Here is an 18,955-nt window from a genome sequence, read left to right as displayed (position 1 = left end):
ACGTTGACCAAACCTCTTAACTTCTATAACCTCCTATTTTTTCATTTGTAAATTGAAGGCGTTACCTAGTCCTGGCACCATGGGATCAACAATGCCATCCTGATCAAAAGGGGGAAAAGAAGTGTAACAAATAAGGTATCAGTGGCTGAAAGAGTTCAAATAGAGTCGAGAGGCTACACTGGAAGTCACTCTTATGCACGCGTGCCTGTTAGACATTGCTACCTATCATAACTTGCCAAACCCAACCAAAACCATTCCTGCCAATGCTAAAGAACACTTAGGGCAATGTATAAGATTCTACAAAAGTTCCATGCACTAGGGTAACTCTCCAAAACCTACAACCTCCAGATGGATCCCTGGATCAGATAAGTCCTGAAATGCAGAGGGACCAGCCCTTCTAGAACATCGACTAGTTCCATTCCCCAACCCATATTATTGACAGCCCCTTCCAACATGAAAAAGTTAGAAAGGGCACAGCCCAAATACCCCTAAAGGGTGGGAGAAAGATCAAAGGTAATGGTGGAGCTGTATAGAGAACGTCGGGTTTAACAAATGAATATGAGGGCTGAATCATTATAATAGTGATATATCTTTTAGTCTCCAGTACCTTAGAGCAACTAGAAATAAAATTTTTTAAAAATTGTGGAATTGTAATGCATAACAAACTCTAAAATCTATTCTACAACTAATTGTTGTGATGTGCTTTGAAATTTATTGCTTTTATGTATTTTTGTTACTTAAAGAGAAGGAGGAGTATAACAGAGAAGGTAGGATTTAACAAATGAGTATGACTTCTGAATCATTATATTGATATTTCTGTTGGTTTCCAGTGTCTGGAGCAGCTAGAAGAAAACTTGAAAAATCGTGGAACTGTAACCCATACGAAACTTTAAAATATGTCTTATAACTACTTGTTAAAATGTACTTGGAAATCCATTGTTGCATTGTTGTTTTTTGTTTGTTTGTAATTTGTTATATTTCACAATAAAAAAAATTGAAGGGGTTAGGCTAGATGAGCCTTCTTAGAAGTCCTTTCTACAATAAAATTACATTATCCCACTGGTCATGATCTGGCTGCAAAGGGAAATGAAATCTTCATTATTACTAATACCCATCTTGGCTCAAATTCTTTGTTGAATTCATGGCTCCTTCCTGGCTTCAGAGTGTTTATGGGTGAGAGGTGCCCAGAGCCAAAGACTCTTGCATGGTCCATCATAACAGGCAAAGCATTTTAAATGCACTATTTAATTTGAAAACGCACTCTGGGAATAAGCAGGTATTTCATCAGTGTTCAGCACATAGTAAACAATAAATACTAGTTGTGCAAATGAATGATTGCCATGTTACAGGTAGAAATAGGGTCCAGATGAGGCCACAGAGGCAGAGAGGGATGTAGTGACTTGCCCAAAACTGTTCAGCTAATGCATATCTAAAGCCAGTCCTCAACCCAGGTTTTCTGATCACATCAAGTAGAAAAGCATAAGTTTTCTAACCAGTAGAGCAGGTTTTTATTTGGCTTGGCTTTTCTTAGAGATTTTTTTTTTTGGAAGTTTTAAGAACTTTGTTTTTTAGAACTTTTTTAGATGTTTTAAAAACTTGGAGTTTTTCTTACAGCTTTTTTTTAATTAGAGAAATATAGGTTTACAAAAAAATCAGTCATAAAATATGGAATCCCTATATACCCCACCTTATTATTAACACCTTGCATTAGTGTGGTGCATTTGTTACAATTGACCAGAGAATATTATTATAATTCTACTATTAATTATAGTCCATGGTTTACACCAAGGTTCCCTGTTTCTGTTGCACAGTCCTATGTTTGTTTGTTTGTTTTAAATTTCTATTCTAGCAACATTATGCAACCTGAAATCCCCCTTTGGACCAACTATATAATTCAGTCTGCTGGTTACGCTCACAATGTTGTGCATCACCACCACCCATTACCAAAGCCTTTCCATCAACCCAAGTAGAAACTGTGTACAACTGGAGTATCAGCTCCCCATTTGCAACACCCACCTTGGCCCCTGGTAACCTCAATTCTGGTTTCTGACCCTATAAATTTGTTTCTTCTAATTATTGGGGCCTACATTCACTTAACTCCAAAATGGAGCTTCCAGATCAGCTCTGCCTAGCTCAGTGCCAAGCACAGTGTAGCTCAGTAAATGGTGACTGCTATGATTGTAATAGTTAATTAATGGTTTTCTCTTAATGTTTTTACTACTGCTCTGTGCACAGTATTGTAGACAACCCCTGAGAACTGTTGTTAAGCCTGTACTGAATTCAGAAGGCTTCAAGGAGATTCTGTGAATAGCATTCAGATGTAGGGGTCACTCGTTCATCAGGAGGAGTTCTCATTCCCTGCAGATGCCTTTTGGTCTGAAGAACATCCTGAGGCCAACTGAATGGGAGGAATGTTTCCAGACATTGGCTTTGGGCTGCTGGGTCGTGATTGCCTTGTTCCAATGTGGAAGCTTCTGTGTGCACAGACTGCTTTATGCTATGGGAAAGGGGGTTGAGGAGCAGTGTTTGCTATTCATAGAAACCCAGCTGTCAAAGGAGAGTTGGGTCCTGGTGACCCAAACAGATATTTAAAATAAATTCCAGGTGGGAAAGACACCTCATTTGTTTTGGAGAAGACTGTAATTGTAAGTGAAGTGAAGAAACTTTAAAACCATGGTAACCAGGAACCGTCCAGACTTGTGTGCCCTGGTTTGCATTAATCAAAAACCTGTGCTCCCTGCCTCCTCAAGTACAGCTGACATGCCTGCATTGGAGAGAGAAACAAAGAGCACCGGGCTTGGGCAACTGAAAATCCTTTATTAGCTTAGCAGTGATTCATATTTATATTAATATCTACATATTAATTTCTATATTATATCTATACTTAACCTATATACTCTAGTATAACACTTTTAGGGGAAAGTAAAAGTGAGACCCCCCCAAACCAGCTGTTCTTGATACACTGAAGTAGAAAAGCACAGGTTTGAGGAATCCTGCCCAAAGGTTGAAATACCAATTCTGCCCACTAATCAACTCTGTTCCACTAACTAGTCTTTAGATAAGAGTATAGAGCATGAGATAAAAGGTTCTGGTTGTGGTAGTATAGGGCTAATTTGAATAAAGTTAACTTTGGCATGCTGTTGGAAGAAATAACTAAGCAGTGATTTAATGATTTAAAGATTTGGGGGAACAAGAGAGAGAACTAACTTACAGACACAAACTTGGGTTGTGTTTATTTAAAACACATCTTTATCATATTTGCATGTAAGCTGTATGTTTTATAAAGGAATCTTACTTTTTGAATCATTACTATTTATAAATAGTAATACAACAACTATTTATAAATAGTAAACAACAATAAAGTTGTTAAAAAGTGGCTACAATTTGAGAAGACATCAAAGATAATTTATGAATTACTTATTACTTACAAATAATGAAGTATAATTGGCATGCCTGGCTTTAAGGAACTTGCAGTCTAGTGAGCAGGCAGAACTTGCTCATGTAAAACTGTCATTGTAGCAGTGTATTTCATCCATTTATCTTGTTTGCATAGGTATAAATACCACAGTTACCAATATCAGTATTAGTTCTATATTAGAATAAATTTATAAAATTGTGCCAAAGAAAGTAAAAGAACCCAATCTAGAAAAAGAGGGCTCAAGATGGCTGATGTCATCAGAGAAGATTCCAAAGAGATCAGACTTGAGAAGTTTCTTGCCTATCACCTCTCTCCCCAAAGCACTTTAGCAGCATCTGTTCTCCACACTGCCAAGCTCAAGTGTTATGTCTGGCTTTCAGAATTCTCCATGATCTGGCCCTGAGCACCCAGCCATTTTCATGGTCCCTATTAATTTCCATTATACATTATACCCTATATGCAAAAATCTACAGGTCGACTTTAGTCTTAGTTTTGTCACTTCTGTAAATTGAGTGACTTTGGGTAAATCACTCAATCAACCACTCGATATTGCAATCTCCTAATCTATAAAGTGAAGAGACTGGGCTCTTGAAGATCTAGATAGCCCCTGTGGTTTGTGCTAGTCTACAGAGCACTTCATCTCATTAGATTTTCCAAACAGCCCTATAGAAGACTGTGATTATCTCACTTTTAAAAGATAAGGACGCTAGGATGCATGGGTGGTTCAATGGCAGAATGCTCACCTTCCATGTGGGAAACCCAGGTTCAATTCCCAGATCATGCACTGCACACACACACACACACCCCCAAGAAAAAGATAAGGACACTAGTAGAGATACTTCTGTCTCCAAACCCGGTGCTAACCCTTCCAGCCTGGAACTGCTCAGTGTCTGTTCTCTTCCTTGCTGGTTCATGCCCCAAGCCTTCATTACTGTCTGCCCAAGTCCTGCCCATCTTTCATGGAATAACTTCATTCCTAAACTCTTCTCAGGACTGTTCCAACTCAGAGACCACCCCTTCTCCCCCATTTGTGAACCTCTTTGGCAGTTACAAATAGACATACAGAATTTAGTGCCACTGCCTCCCTACTTACCTACCTGCCTCTCTGTCAAATCCTATAAGATTCACTATGGTTTCTGGACCTAACACTTGTCTCTGGAGCTAGGTAGTGAAACCTCAGAGCACTGGCCTATGTTGTGCAAGTAGTCCAACTCAAAGAAAGCCCAAGGAGCTCATCAGGAATGCCTGGTAGGAATGGTCTGTGATAGGGAAGAGACAGGCTTTACCTAATGTTGGATAGAGTGGGAAGAACAGGAGCAAAATACAAACAGAATCCAGGGTCAGAGGGCAAAGTGACAATAATGGTAAAATTAGGATCCACTTAAGTGGTATAGTATCTAGAAACCAAGATTTCCTTTTTTATTTTTTCTCCCATCTATCAACCCCCTCCCTCTACCATAGCAAACTGCAGTAACCATATACCCTGGGTCATTTAAAACAGTGCAGTAGGGCAGGCCATGGTGGCTCAGCAGGCAGAGTTCTTGCCTGCCATGCCTGAGACCCAGGTTTGATTCCCAGTGCCTGCCCATGCAAAACAAAACAAAACTGCATTTGGCAGCATTTTCAGCAGTTAGAAATCACACCTGCTAGAAACCAATGACATAGACCTTAGATTGTTATTCTGTGACTGTCGTCTGCTTCGATCTAATCCCTCTCCCAATTAACCTGAATTATTGAATGTCATAGCCACAAGAGGAGCCAAACCATGATGCCCAGAATTAGGCTCTGATTCCTGGGCAGACAGCAGGAAGCAGACATAGGGGGAACCATGGTGAACCATAGTGGCAGTTTATATCCAACAGTGAGTTTAGATCTAAGTCTTAGAGCTGAGAGTGGCAGGAGAGCTTGGTGGATGGCAGCATGGATGCTGGAATGTGCTACTGAATCCCAGTTATGCTAATTACCAACATGTGACTTGGGTCCTTAACTTCTTTGTGCCTCAGTTTCCTCAGGTGTAAAATGGCCATAGCAAGAATACCTACCTTTTGGAGTTTTTATGGGGATTATATGAATTAAAATATGTAAGGCTCTTGAAACAGCCCCTGACACTATAGTAAGAGGAAAATATGAGGTGCTGTTATTTTTGTTGTTTTTGTTGTTTGTTACTAATATTATCATTGTTGTTATTTGGAGGAAGAAGAAGTGATCTGAGACTGTTGCTGTAGAGATGAAGAGCCTTTGCACAAAGTAATAAGTAGAGATTCAAGTGCCCACACAGAGTTCTATCAGACCTCTTTCCCTCTAATCACCCACCTCCCTCTTCCAATACATACGTTAGCACATCCTTTTAAAGAGAAAGAATTAATTGAGACAGAATGTTCCTTGCCTCTTGTTGACCTTGACTGAAGGTGCCTCCACACAGTCTGAAGTGGCTCCCTGCTCCTCTTCCCCGTTTCTTACCTGATCTCTGGACTAGGAAGAAGAAAGAAGAGAGCAAGAATATTGAAAAACACTCAAGATGTTTGTTAAAGACTCTCACGAAATAGATGACATGTGCGCACATGCCCAGGAACTTGGTCCAAGCACTTACATGTACATTCTAAATAAGCTGACTGTTCAATTTTCAAGAAGAAAGTAGTGCAGGAGTCATCTATGGAGAGGGGCAAGAGGTTCACTTTTTATTCACCTCTGGAAATATTCCACCATCACCTCTTCCACCCCCAGCTCTCTCAGAGCCATAAAAACTTTTAAAAAGCCTACTAAAGGTCTTTCAGAGGTTGTTTAAAAGTTTACCCTATCATATACTATATACAATTGCAGATATTTCTGTCAGAGAAGTCAGATGAAATGATCTTTTCGTGTTTAAAGGGAGCAAAAAATAGTCTCTCAGTGAGAAGAGTTTCTGGAAAACATTTGAGATTTGGAAATGTTGTCAAGCCCAGGAAGACTGGAGGGCACTTACAGGTTGAGTGAGAAGGCAGTTCAGACACAAGCACACCCCATTTTGAACTTAGAACTTTTCTATTTCTGAAGGACCGGTAGGTGAGTCACTAAAGAGGAGGCAAGGAGCTAGAGTGTGTCTGTGGCACCCACGGGAGACAGGCTGTGGAGAGAGAGAGGGATTCCTTAAACATTGCTACAGTTTATTCCAGGACTACCACAAGGTATAGAACAGTCTCAACGCAGAGGAACTGTTGACTTCTAGGGAAGCCTCCATCCTGGGATAGTGAGCAGGGAGTTGGAATTTTAGCTAACCAGGTCTGGAAAACACCCAGAAATGTGATCTCCTGGGAGTTTTCTCTGGCTGCTTCAAGGATATTAGCTGACTCTACTCAGACGGTTAGTTATTCCTAAAATAGTTCTCCCCCAGCTAAGCAACTTGGTCACCCATGGGGTCTGGCAAGCATACAGTGTGGAGGACAAGGGGCTGAGGTGGTAGGCCCATAGTGATAGAGACGTAGGAGTAGGAATGCAGGGAAGACATGGAACAGGAGATTCAAAGATGAATAGATGGAGAGCCTGCTGCTCGGGAACTTTCTTAGCACAGTGATTGACATATGCAAGGCTCCAAAAATGTCAGTTACTTTTATTTGCCAATATTACATTCATTCATTCAGCATTCAATAAATGAGCTACCTACTCACTATATGATAGAGACTGTCTGGTGCTAAGAGTGTGAGAAGAGCGGGGTAGGAGATGCAAGATTATTCTGACTGCAGTCTGCCTGGTGAAGCTCAAACGACACAGGGTGTTTGAAAGTAGACATGAAGAGTGGAGAGCACATAACACTGGAATTTTATTGGGCGAAGTTAAGAAAAACTTCTCAGAAGGGTTGTTATTTTAGTTAGGTCATAAAGGATGGGTAAGATTTGGCCACCTGAGAAAAAGGACTAGGGAAATAATCAGTATTTTAATGGTTAAAAGTGCAAAACCTGAACTGCAACAATCCTGGGTTCAAATGCTAGCTCAGTCATTTAGTAGATATGAAATCTTAAGTTCTTAAACACTCCGAGTCTTAAGTTCTTCATGTATAAAATGGAAATAATTCCACTCATCTCCTAAAGAGAATAAGATGAGCTGATAGTGCTGGCAAAGCAAAGCCCCTTGTATAAACAGCGGCTATTATTACACTTTAGTCCCTTTATCCTTGTTCCGGGCTTCTATTAAAGTGGTGACGCAGCGCCCTGAGAAATGCCAGCCTTCTGCAAGGCTTTTCCCAGGGAGGCTTTAGCTCAGGGATCTTCAGCAGCCCTCTGGTCAGGCAGAAAGTGGTGGCACAGTGGAATGTGTTAGCACAGTGGAATATTCTTGCATTTTGGTTTATAAAATATGCAGATACATTTCCTTCAATTCTCTTCATTTCTGCTGGCTGGCTCGAGGGCTTTACAGCCTGGGTCACACCCAGTCCATAACTCAAAAATCTTAACAAGGGAGAATGAAATGACAGCTACCCTTCCTATCCCCTCCACTTCAAGGTGCCCTGTACCTTCTCATAGGGCAGAGCCACCTCTGCCCACAGCCCCACCTTCCTCACTTTCCCTCTTCCTGTCCTGGCTTAAAATAAGAAAGAGTGGGAGGAGGGGGTAACTCCATTTTATTTTAAACAGAGCTTAGGGGGAAATGAATTTGTTTCACAAGAAGGAAGTAAAGCCTTTGCAGTTACTGTATAAAGGTGTGCTAATGTTGGCTCAACAACCCTGTCAGATGCTCCAACCTTGATGTTTTCACATGTGGAACCTCCCAGAACTGAGGTTACAGGATGCTGCTGATGGTAGCAGCTGCTGTGGAGGCTAGAGCCAGCTTTAGACACAAGATCTCTTATGTTCAACCCCAGGCAAGGTCTTCTGCTTACCAATGGCCCCTGTTCCCATGGCCAGCACACCCACTGAGAAGAGCCAGTGAGTGATGGAATGGCTAATAAGGTCATCCAAATAGTGAAGTAAAATCTATTTTACCTCACATCTTTTGGTCAATACTAACACCCAAAAGAGCCCTTTGGACAGCCAAGGGGACATCATTTAGGGAAATAGCCTGCCAAATCCAGCTCTGGTCATATGGGCTATTCTCTGTGGTCAAGAAAGGTTGTCCTTCAAGAGCCCATTTGAAGACTGGGGTTGCATCAAGCACTAGACAACCACCAGTCACTTGTCGCAGAAGCAGGTCCCTCTGTCACTTGCTGTCTGGAAAAAGAAAAGAACAGTACTTAAGTTGGGGCAACTGCCTGTATTCATTTTTAGAGAGAAGCAATACATAAATAAATTCAGTAAATAGTAGAGCTGGAGGAGATCCAACCTCCTTGAGTTAGGGGAGAAACTTTGAAACAAAGGTCAAAATTATGATTTCCTATATTAAACTACTCTTGGGGCAAGAAAGAAATGTCTTATAGAGAAATCAGTTATATTTCTTCTCTTTCTCCATTATTATAAAAGAGGGAAATTAAACTAAAAGATCAATTTTTAAAACTGCTCCTAAATTGCAATGACTATGTTTTGAATCTTGAATACCCCCCATTCTCTTACCTTGAGTTAAAGTCCTCCTTTCACATGCTCTTAAAAGAGTTAAGAGGCTTCATTGAACTATAAACTGTTCTAATTCCAGCATAGTTTGAAGGCTGAGAAGCAAAGACCAGCCTTTCAAAGGGGTGGGGAAGGGGGGTTTCCATAAGGGAATATGATGCCAATCTTTCTCTACTTGGTCCCATCTACACATTTGAACATTCAGTACCATAAATTCTATCTTTACAGTAGTGAAAGAGGGAAGAAAAGCATACTGATGATTATACTAATCTGGTTCAAAAGGATTCCAGGGTCAAAAAGATGGGAGTATGAGTGTCCAGAAGGCTGGAAGCTCTGAAGTCTATGTAGATGTTTCAAGCTTAGTCTTGATGTTAACAATGATCCCACTTAGCTATCTTCTAGAAATAAGAACCAGCAGGAGCATGATTGTCTGAGATTGTCTCCTTTCACCCCAAACTTTTGGGGGAGTAGTTACTAAAGAGTTAGTAAGTGTAATGATTTGCTTTTTTTTAGTCCTGCTCTAGTTCATTTGGTGGAAGAGCTAATGAGAAGAACAATAAACAAAAGCCATTCATACAGGAGGGGAAACAATAAAAGAAGACATGGAGAATAATTTATAAATGATAAATCTCCAAAATTCTGAGGAAGATCCATTCCCCTTGAGACTGGTACACAAGTGGTGGACACTGGTCCGGGATCATACATTTGGATAGCACTTTCACTTGTTACACATGGTGTCTCTCTTAGTCTTTTTAAAATCATGTGAGATAGGTAGCACAGCTCGTCTGTGTTTGCAGACAAGTCAGCAGGAGTAAATGAACATCCCACAGTCACACAGCTCCTCATCGTGGAACGAGGTCTTTAATCTACATCTTCAAACTCCAGATCTCTTAGGCTCTTTCCAATGTGTTTAAGAAAAGCCTCAGTCATTTGTTGAATTAGTAAAAAATTTCCTAGTGGCTTGAAAGGGTAAATGGTGTCCTTAATACCAACCTTAGTGTCAAAAAGTCACTTTAAGTATTAGGGGACAAGAGTCCAATAAATTCTTACATTCCAAAGGTGAAATAAAACTGAAGTATATGCATTAATCCAAAGCAAACACACAGTATTTTGCTCAGGATAGTAATCTTTGGAGACAGTATGGTTATTCTTACAAGGCTACGTATCAAAGGGGTTTCCTTAATTGCCTTTAATAGTAGTCTTTGGAACCAGTGTTCAAGCTCCCCGATGCACATTCAAGTTACTTTATAATGGTACTTGGTTATTTCCACAAACTAAAAATAGCTTTGCCTACCAGACCTGATCTTTGTTTATAAACCAAACTTGACTCTATTTTCCACAAAATCAAATTCATCTTGCAAGGATGAAATCTGGATGCGTTTCCCAAAGAGGAATTTTTAAGATATTTTGATCTGATGGCATCAACATTAAAATTAGTGCATCTCTTGCCAAAGTGACTCTTTCAGAGTAGATGCTACTGATATAACTGTGTGGTTCTGGGTTTTTCAAAACCAACCACATTGTTTTGTAGTAACCCTTGAATAAAACATCCTAAGTCGCCCAATATTCCACAAGTGGAAGAAATATGAGCCAGAGCTTCTAGAAGAAGGAAATAGGACACCAAGAGATTTTAAATCCCCTACCACTGCAAATAGCAGCAACAACAGATTGGTGCCATTCTTAAAAAGATAATCAAATATTACTGTGTACTGTTCTCTGAATTCTAGGCCAGCCAAAAATTCTTAATAAATATTGGCCATTTACCAAAACCAGCTGGCATAAAAAGCTTTTTGTTAACCTAATTAAGATCCTGGGTTTTGTTCTAGTTCTGACTTCTATTCAAAATGATTGAAATAAATAACCTTTTCCTCCTTCAGAGATGGGGTCAAGCAGAGGGCAGATATTATGTGCCCCAAAGGCATTAAACTCTCTCCTTCATATTCTTTTCCATGCCTCTCCTTCTTCACAGGCAGCATTGCCGCCATTACAGTGACAGTTATTGCTGTGGTGTTATTAGTGTTTGGAGTTGCAGCGTATCTGAAAATCAGGTAAGATGCATGCTATTTTTCTTGAAGAAAAAGATACCATTTCATTGGACACCAAGCTGAGAGTTTTTTACTGTGTGCTTGTGTTTTAATCGGTGTCCTGGCTTTCAGAAGTATTGGCAGGGAATTGAAACTGGCCAGAGTAGTGCACACACGACAGGAATAAATAGTACAGCATCTAAACCCTGACAGAGTAATAGAAATAAGCTGAAATATGCAGGATGATGTCATTGACAGAGAATTAATCTGGAGTCCTGAGGCCTAGGCTCTCTGCCCTTAACTCACCTCGCCACCCTGAGGAAGCCACTTACCTCCTGGAGCCCAAGTTTTCTCATCCGTGTCATGGGCCCAAGGGCAGGATCAATGGTTTATAAATACTAATGTTCTGAGTACTCATCTGTGGATTTATACCCAACTGTAGCAAGATATTCACTGATTCTGAGGCAAAATATGGAAAAAGAGAAGAAAAGTATAGTATTTCTGTAAAACTTATTTTTTCACCTGAGATTGTGTCTTTATATTTTTGGTCATCTTTTCTTTTGTGAAATGAAAGTGATTATAGATGGTAGCTGAGTTTTGACTTTCCTGAGCAAAACAGAAAGTACTAATGCTCGATGAGTCCCCCATTTTTTATTTTTATTGTTCTGTAGAATCCAAAAGTCCCAAAACCACATGACTAACCAGCTTTGAGTTTGCATTGAGCACTAAAATGCCAAATGACAAGAGTCAATTTATTTGTCAGTCTGTGTATGCCTACCACAACGGACAGAAGGACTATGTGCCACCGTGAATACCGTCACTCTTTAACCTCCAACACATTCTCCCAATAGTTAGGATCATCTTTGCGGATGTTTCTCTGACATGTCACTCTCTACCTTAGAAGTCCCCACTGGGGCAGTGCGATTGTGACTCAGTGGCAGAATTCTCACCTGCGGTGCTGGAGAACTGGGTTCAATTCCCGGTGCCTAACCATGTTAAAAAAAAAAATAATAAGCCCCCAGTGGCTTAAAATCTAATTCCTCTGCTTAGCCCTCAATGTCATTCATGGTCCCACCCCTGCCTATTTCTTTCCACTCCTCCCAGCTCTCTCTCTTGCTGGTTCTTGCTGTCGCTTTCCCCTTAATCATGAGCTTCAGTGACACTTCTGTCTGAATCTTAGGACATACCAGGTTCTTTTCCTTTCCAGGCCATTGGTTCTTGCTCGTCCCTCTGCCTGAAAGCTTTTCTTCTAGCTCATCCGTATCCTATATATTTTTGATTAACTATCGTATCCTTCGGGAGACTTTCCTTCCAGTTTGGTGCCCATGTTATTTATTCACTTAGTGCCTGAATTATTTCTATCCTAGCAGTTATCATAGTCTGTTATTTGTTCATGGACTTTTTTACTTGTTTAGGGTTTTTTTTTTTTTTTTGCCTGTTTTCAGCACTAAAATTGAAGTTCCATGAGGACCCAGACATTGTGAGTTTACATTTGCTTCTAGCATCTCACGTGGTTCTGGACACAAAGAAGATGCTTGGCAAAATGAAAACATGAACAACTCAACATAAGAATAAACAATCCCAATCACACAGGCACCATCTTGCATACATATGTACATTCCTGACTTCCCAACAGCTGCATTTCGTCCTCAGGAGGCACATGCGCCCCCGTCCTTCCCTTATGTCCTTGTTCCCCGTGCAAAGCGCATGTGTGTAATTTCTCATTTGCATACACACATCTTCTTTGCTACCCTCTTTCCTTGCCCTCTCCCATTTCTAGTCACCTCAGCCTAGCCCTACACCCACTAGAGAACTCTCTCCTCTTTCCCTTTTATCTCCCTTCATCTTTTGTTCTAAATGTGCATCAAATCAATATAATGATGGTATCAAGTATGGCAAAGCCTCATAATACCACCTGTACTGATGGTACAAATAACAAGAAAGCCAGGTTTTGAAGAGATATTGGAATTAAAGGGTCAGTGTTGCCTGTATCTAACAGCCTTTATAAAAGGTGAAGTCTCCTTCAGATTTTAGAAAACATTTTTTTCTTCTTTGGCTCTATATTTCCTTGAGCAGAAAAGTTAAATTTATAAATCATATCTTACTGAATGGTACTCTTTTTCACCTCATTCAATTACTAGTTTATCACTGCAGAGATACAACATTTTACTTATGAGTTAGATTGTTCCTTATGAACTAGTCTGGGAACTTCTTTCCCATTCTGTAACCAAGTTTCTATATAAAAATGTGTTTTTTGGGGGAAGGAATTTATAAACTTTAGAGTCATTTTGGAGTCAGCAATGGTAAGATTCTGAAGGGTCATGTCACCAAAAATAAGGCATCCTCAGGAGTCTGGAACCAAATAGAAACACTTCCCTTTTGCCACCCACTTTTCAAACATGAGCATAGAAATAACCAAAAGGACTCTTCTTCTTTACTTCAACCAAGAATTCAAGTTTACTCAAACCAACCATTGACTATAGACAGGAAGTTTAGAACCGTGACTAAGAATTCAGCTTTCCCCCTTCTAACTTTGAGCATGTTACTCAACTTCATTAACCCTCATTTTCTTCACCTATAAAGTAAGGGTAGTAATTTTTACTACAATCAGTGCAATGATTCATAGCATTGTTGGGAAGATTAATGGATGCTGCTTCCCAAGTACATGGCACTGCCAACATCAGCAGCAGCAAAGAGATAAGTTGAAAGGGCCCCTAGTAAAGCAATTCTCAATAAATATTTATTGGGCATCAACCATGGACCAGGCACTTTTCTAAGTATTTGGGGGTTACGTCAGTAATGAGACACAGTTCTGCCATCACAGAACTTACTGTGTTTGGAAAATTTTATTAGCAGATCATTAGAATTTGTTCTAATGTGTGCTGACTAAAATTGTATACAGGGCAGGCCACGGTGGCTCAGCAGGCAGAGTTCCCACCAGCCACGCTGGAGGAAAAGAAAAAAAAATACTGTATGCGTGATTTTTTTTGCATGAGCAGACACCAGGAATCGAATCCAGGTTTCTGGCAAAGCAAGTGAGAACTCTGCTACTGAGCCACCGTTGCCTGCCCCAGTTTTATTCTTTACATTTATTTTTCCTAGGCCTTCTTAACACCAGGTACAGTCAGTGAATTTTTGAATTAGTCTCTGTTTCTCTCCCCCAAATAGTTCTTCCCTCCTAAATGTAGAAAGGTCCACAGTGGTACAAATATAAAGTTGCTGTTAATCTTTGGCACTACAAATTTAAGGATGAACAAATCCTAAGGAAATCCCCTAAGCAAAATCCCCTTATGCTCCTCCTTTCATTATTTTGGCAAAATGATAGCATAAGGAAGTTAATAATGCTCATGAATCTTCAGGCTGAGTTGAAACCCCTTCAAATGTTATTTATCCAGATTCTCGGAAAGCCCCAGTCATCATTAATCAAAAATACAGTTGGCTAAATTTACAAATTTGTGTGTGTGTGTGTATGTGTGTGTGTGTGTGTACTGAGATTAGGCTTTGCCTTGGCCCTAAATTCATTCAGCTTCTATCATCCCAGATTTCTGAGAACAATTAACATGACAAGAGGTCTGGTCTCTGCTGTTTGTGGTCTTTCAGCTCACTTGGCTGGAGCAGCAAGTGACTGACATCACAGCCCATGAGGGAAACATTAGCTTCTGGCCTGCAACCCCAGGCTATACCCCCAGCCCCAGTTAATGTCCTTGCAAATGCAAGATGAGAGTCTTAAAGGGCAGCCTCACAGCTGGGAAGACAGCTCACCTTGCAAGCTCTGCTAACAGTGGGTCGGTAGTTTCACCTTTCTTCCCAAATCCTAATTTCCTCTGGAGTCATCGGTAAACTCATCAGCCATCTGTTTTTCACGCTCCTATTTTCCAGGGACCCTTGAGTTTTGTCACATGCTGTCACCTACCCAGAGAAACACATTTTTCTGTAAGCTGAACCACTTTTGGATATGGCTCAGAAAACAGAAACTGTCCTGAACATACCAGAATGCTTCTCTGTTATTAAGTCCCCCTTTTAACAGCAATATGATGTAGAAGAAGGAACAGAGGCTTCGCAGCCAGGTTCAGTACTAATGCTTCTACTTACCAATTAGGTGGCCTTGGGCAAATTATAATCTCCCTAATCCTCAATTTCTTAATCTGTTAAAATAAAGCAAATCATACCCATCTTTCAAGGTTGTTTTGAAGATGAAATTAAGTAATGGATGTGGAGTGCCTATAAAGACAATGTAGCATGGCAGGTAAGGACATCTACTGTGAGGCACCCTTGATAACCACACCATGCCCAGTTTCTTCATTTATAAAAGGAGGATAATAAAAATAATAACTCACAGAATTGCTATGAGGATTAAATTACATGTTGTGTCTAAACATCCAGTGCCTGGCCCAAGGATGATGGAAAGGCTAATTACTACTATTATTGTGCTTAGCACACAGATGGTCAATAAAATGGTATTTGCCAACCATAGGCCTTAAATTTGGAAGATTAGCCTCCACCTTGGCCACTCCCTTGCAGCAGGCTTCAGGGATTCAGAGGAGAGGGTTGAAGAGGAAGAAGAAGGAAGATAGCACAGAAGCTCAGTCTTCCAATTACGTGCTGACACGGTGGGCTTCCGCATTCTGTTTTGGCATTTCAATCAGGCTGTTTCTGAATGTCTGTAATGGTACATCCATGCTGTACATTCGTAAATGGAAGCTATTTTGAGCAGTCTTTCCTCCAGGATTTGTTTGCAACTTTAAAAAAAGCAAAGGCCCTGCCTGCTTCTTTCAGAGAATGTCTTTAATTAGTGATGATTGAAGAATGAGGTAAGTCAGTTTTGTTTTGTTTAAGTTGGCTCAAAATTGTTCAGCCGTGAGATAATCCCCCTGCAGAGAAGACCGTATCTGCTATAGCCAGCCATGTGGATGCTGCTATAATTAGGTGTGCTGGTAACCCAGTCAGACAACACAGGCTGTGCCCTTCACAAAAATAAATGTGATCTTGATTTACAGACATAACAGGGCCTGGTTCTTAAGGCATCTTGTTAGAAGTCACCTGTTTTGCTTTATGTCTTCTAGATTATATTTTATACAACTGGATTCCTTCTGGTCATTGTTAGGTTTAAAGCATAGGCTCAGCTAGCCATATAGGCTATCTTCTAGAATTTATTACCCAGAGGCTGATTTTTTCAGACCAGTTTTTGGAGTTCTGGACATCTTGTTGACTTGGTTCTCTATCCCAGACTTTTCAAGCATTATGTGCATAAGGATTAATGGGAAAGCGTATTAAAACATGATTTTCTGGAATTACCCAGAGATTGTGGTTAAGTCAGAGTGGGGACTGTGCATTAGAATTTCCAGCCGGTTCAAAGGTAATGCCAATGTTGCTGGTCCAAGGATCAGACTTCAAGTACTACTGTTCCACCCTCTTCTCCTAACCCTCCAAAAACAAACATTACTCTTCAGTTTCCCAGGTATAGTGCCCTGCTGTTTCATGCCTCTGTGGTTTTGAACACACTAACCCTCTCCAGTAGTGTTTGGTTCACCCCTTTTGTATCTTGCTAATTCCAACTTGTCCAGCTCAGAAAAAGACCTCCTCTGGAAAGCCTCCTCCTACATTGTTACGGTGAGTTCCTTACTGCATGTACCTCCTCTGTACCACTTATGTATCTATTTGGAAACTATTGTGTTCTCTGCCCATCTCCTCCACTACATGGATACGTAGCCACTGGAAGAACCTGGCATATACTGGTTGTTTATAAACATTTGCTGGAATGATTCCGGGAAAGAACATTGGGTACAGAAGCAAAAACTTTTTATCTCAAATCAGAAGGAACTAGATTTGGGAAAGAGGAAGCCCTGGGAACCCATTAAACCATATAGGCTTTTGCCAGTTACCTCCTGAGACTAAACTTGATTTCAAAAAAAAAAATTTTGCAAATGTACGGAGACCTTTTTTGTTGTGAGTGTCTATCAGCAGTAAATCTGACATAGTATATTAAAAAAAAAATAAACCTATTTTGTCCCTTCAAAGTAAAAAATAAAAAATTAAAGTAATTTAATTACTTAAAAGTAAAAAATTAAAATAATTTCAAAAGGAAATGCTTTTTTAAAAAAATCCATACTATGAACTGATAGGAGTCCTGAATCCATGATACTCACTCTATCATAACTTATGAGGAGCAAATAAACTCACATCTCATTATCACAATTTCCTTAGCTTCAAAATTGTTAATTTCAGAGTTCTGACAAATTTACCATTGTTATTTAAGATGTTAACATTGGGGAAGAGAGAGGGAAAGGACATGGGAACTATTCTGCTGTTTTAAATTTATCTGTAAATCTAAAATCATTCCAATGTAAGTTTATTTTTTTTTAAATATTGTTTAGTAGCAACCACACAGGATTTGTTGTATGCTCCTGCCTCAGGACCCTTACACTTGCTGCGCTCTCTGTTTGCAGAATATATCACAAGCATCCACATAGCTCATCCTTCATCACTTTTACATGTCTGCTCAAATGTTATCTTTGTGAGTCCTTCCCTAATCACCATATTTAAAATTACACTCCTCTTCTCCTATTTGGAACTCCTCATTACCCCTTTCTTGCATATTACCATCTGCCATATTATTATTCATCTCTTATTAATTGTGTCTATCCTCTGCTAAAATGTAAAGGGAGGGGGTTTTGTCAGTATACTTCACGGAGGGATCCACTAGTTCCTAATAGATGGTAGGTTTTCAGTAAATGGTTAAATGAAAGGAGCCAGGCAAGGAAATGACAAACAGAAAAAGACAGCCACCAATGGAAACAAAAAAAAGGAGACCATGACAGCTGCACCAAACTTGCTTTGCTAGTGAATGAGTCTAAGGTTTAATTACTAACGGCTAATGAGCCACAAATCCAACTGTGTTTTCGCAGCATTAAGCCATGTCTTCTTCATCTTTGTATCCTTCCTTATTAGCACATGGTAGCTACTAGTGATTGAATGGAAAGACTAGCTAAAGAGTAGATGACTATGGGGGCAGTAATAGTAAACAAATGCAGAGACTTGTTGGAAAGCTGGGGCTGACCCTTGTTAAAGAAAAGTTTTCTAAATATGTTTCATTTCAGCACAAGTAAAATGAAACACCGCATTCATTTTCAAACACAAGTGAGTTCATTAAGTCCTGATAATGCAGTAATCGTAAAATAGGTACCATTTTGCAGTAATGGAGGAGGCCTCAAACCATAAATGTTGCTACCACATTTGCTAGTCACTATTCACAATGCATCATCATACTGAGGGTGAGAAGTAGCGAGTGTTGCTTTCTATTAAAGAAAGTGTTGCTTCTATTACTAGAGAAGGAGAGCAATGAGGAATGGACTTCAAATGAATCATTCCCTATTTTAGCTAACTAAACCATACAGTACAGTATACTAGCATTTACTATAAGTGCAGTGCCATTGATTGATACAGACTGTGAGCTCTGTGCTAGGTGGGTTAAAGCCATGTCAATGCATGGGAGAAATTTTATCCATAATTATCTTTCCTCCTCCCATTCTTAAAATCAAAATGGTGGCTTTGACCCTTGGCATTCTTTAATAGTATTTTTTCACATTGCCACAATTATATTGCATAGGCCATAATGATCTCCATATGTACTTAAATACATATACTACTGGATGCAAGCAGTTATCATCAAATATTTATAAAATAACTACTGCATCAAAGGCAACATTAGGTGTTCAGAACGTTAAAGAAAAGTAAGACAGTGGTTTTCCCCCAAGAAGTTTACCATCTAAGAGGATCTGAGGCACCACAAGTAGAAAACATAGCTATGTTGAATGGGTGCCAGTCTTTATTAAGAAATGAGTAAACAAAATTGCTTTGACCTGACAATGCAGTCATTAGTACAGATTGCTATTCAGACTGAATTTTAGATTGACAGCATTGCATAATAGAGGGAGAGCTGTGACTTTAAGCCAGGAGACCTTGGCTTTATTACCAGCTCTACTGTTAAATAACTTTGA

The 18,955-nt window shown here is 39.8% G+C and overlaps 1 protein-coding gene and 1 long non-coding RNA gene across 4 annotated transcripts in view; one reads left to right on the top strand and one right to left on the bottom strand.

Moving 5' to 3' along the window:
- The window catches only part of PARM1 (prostate androgen-regulated mucin-like protein 1), a 126,890-nt gene that overhangs the window by 100,545 nt on the left and 7,390 nt on the right, over window positions 1–18,955 (top strand). Inside the window, exon 3 of one of the 3 annotated variants that reach the window (XM_077143160.1) lies at window positions 10,904–10,982. The exons of 1 other annotated variant lie outside the window; for it this stretch is intronic. In XM_077143160.1, the coding sequence (XP_076999275.1) occupies window positions 10,904–10,982 (79 nt within the window). Of the gene's footprint in view, window positions 1–830; window positions 10,882–10,903; window positions 10,983–18,955 lie in introns of those variants that run through there. One more of the 3 variants, XM_077143162.1, reaches the window with a different exon arrangement.
- The window catches only part of LOC143668382 (uncharacterized), a 30,897-nt gene continuing 18,796 nt past the window's right edge, over window positions 6,855–18,955 (bottom strand). Inside the window, exons 3-4 of the long non-coding RNA XR_013168422.1 lie at window positions 11,291–11,417; window positions 6,855–8,598 (exon numbers count right to left, since the gene is read on the bottom strand). This is a non-coding gene — a long non-coding RNA (uncharacterized LOC143668382). The remainder of the gene's footprint in view (window positions 8,599–11,290; window positions 11,418–18,955) is intronic.

The sequence above is a fragment of the Tamandua tetradactyla genome, chromosome 24, assembly GCF_023851605.1.
Source record: "Tamandua tetradactyla isolate mTamTet1 chromosome 24, mTamTet1.pri, whole genome shotgun sequence".
NCBI lineage: Eukaryota > Metazoa > Chordata > Mammalia > Pilosa > Myrmecophagidae > Tamandua > Tamandua tetradactyla.
The sequence above is the reverse complement of the archived record's forward strand: the minus strand, read 5'-3'. Positions and strand labels throughout refer to the sequence as shown.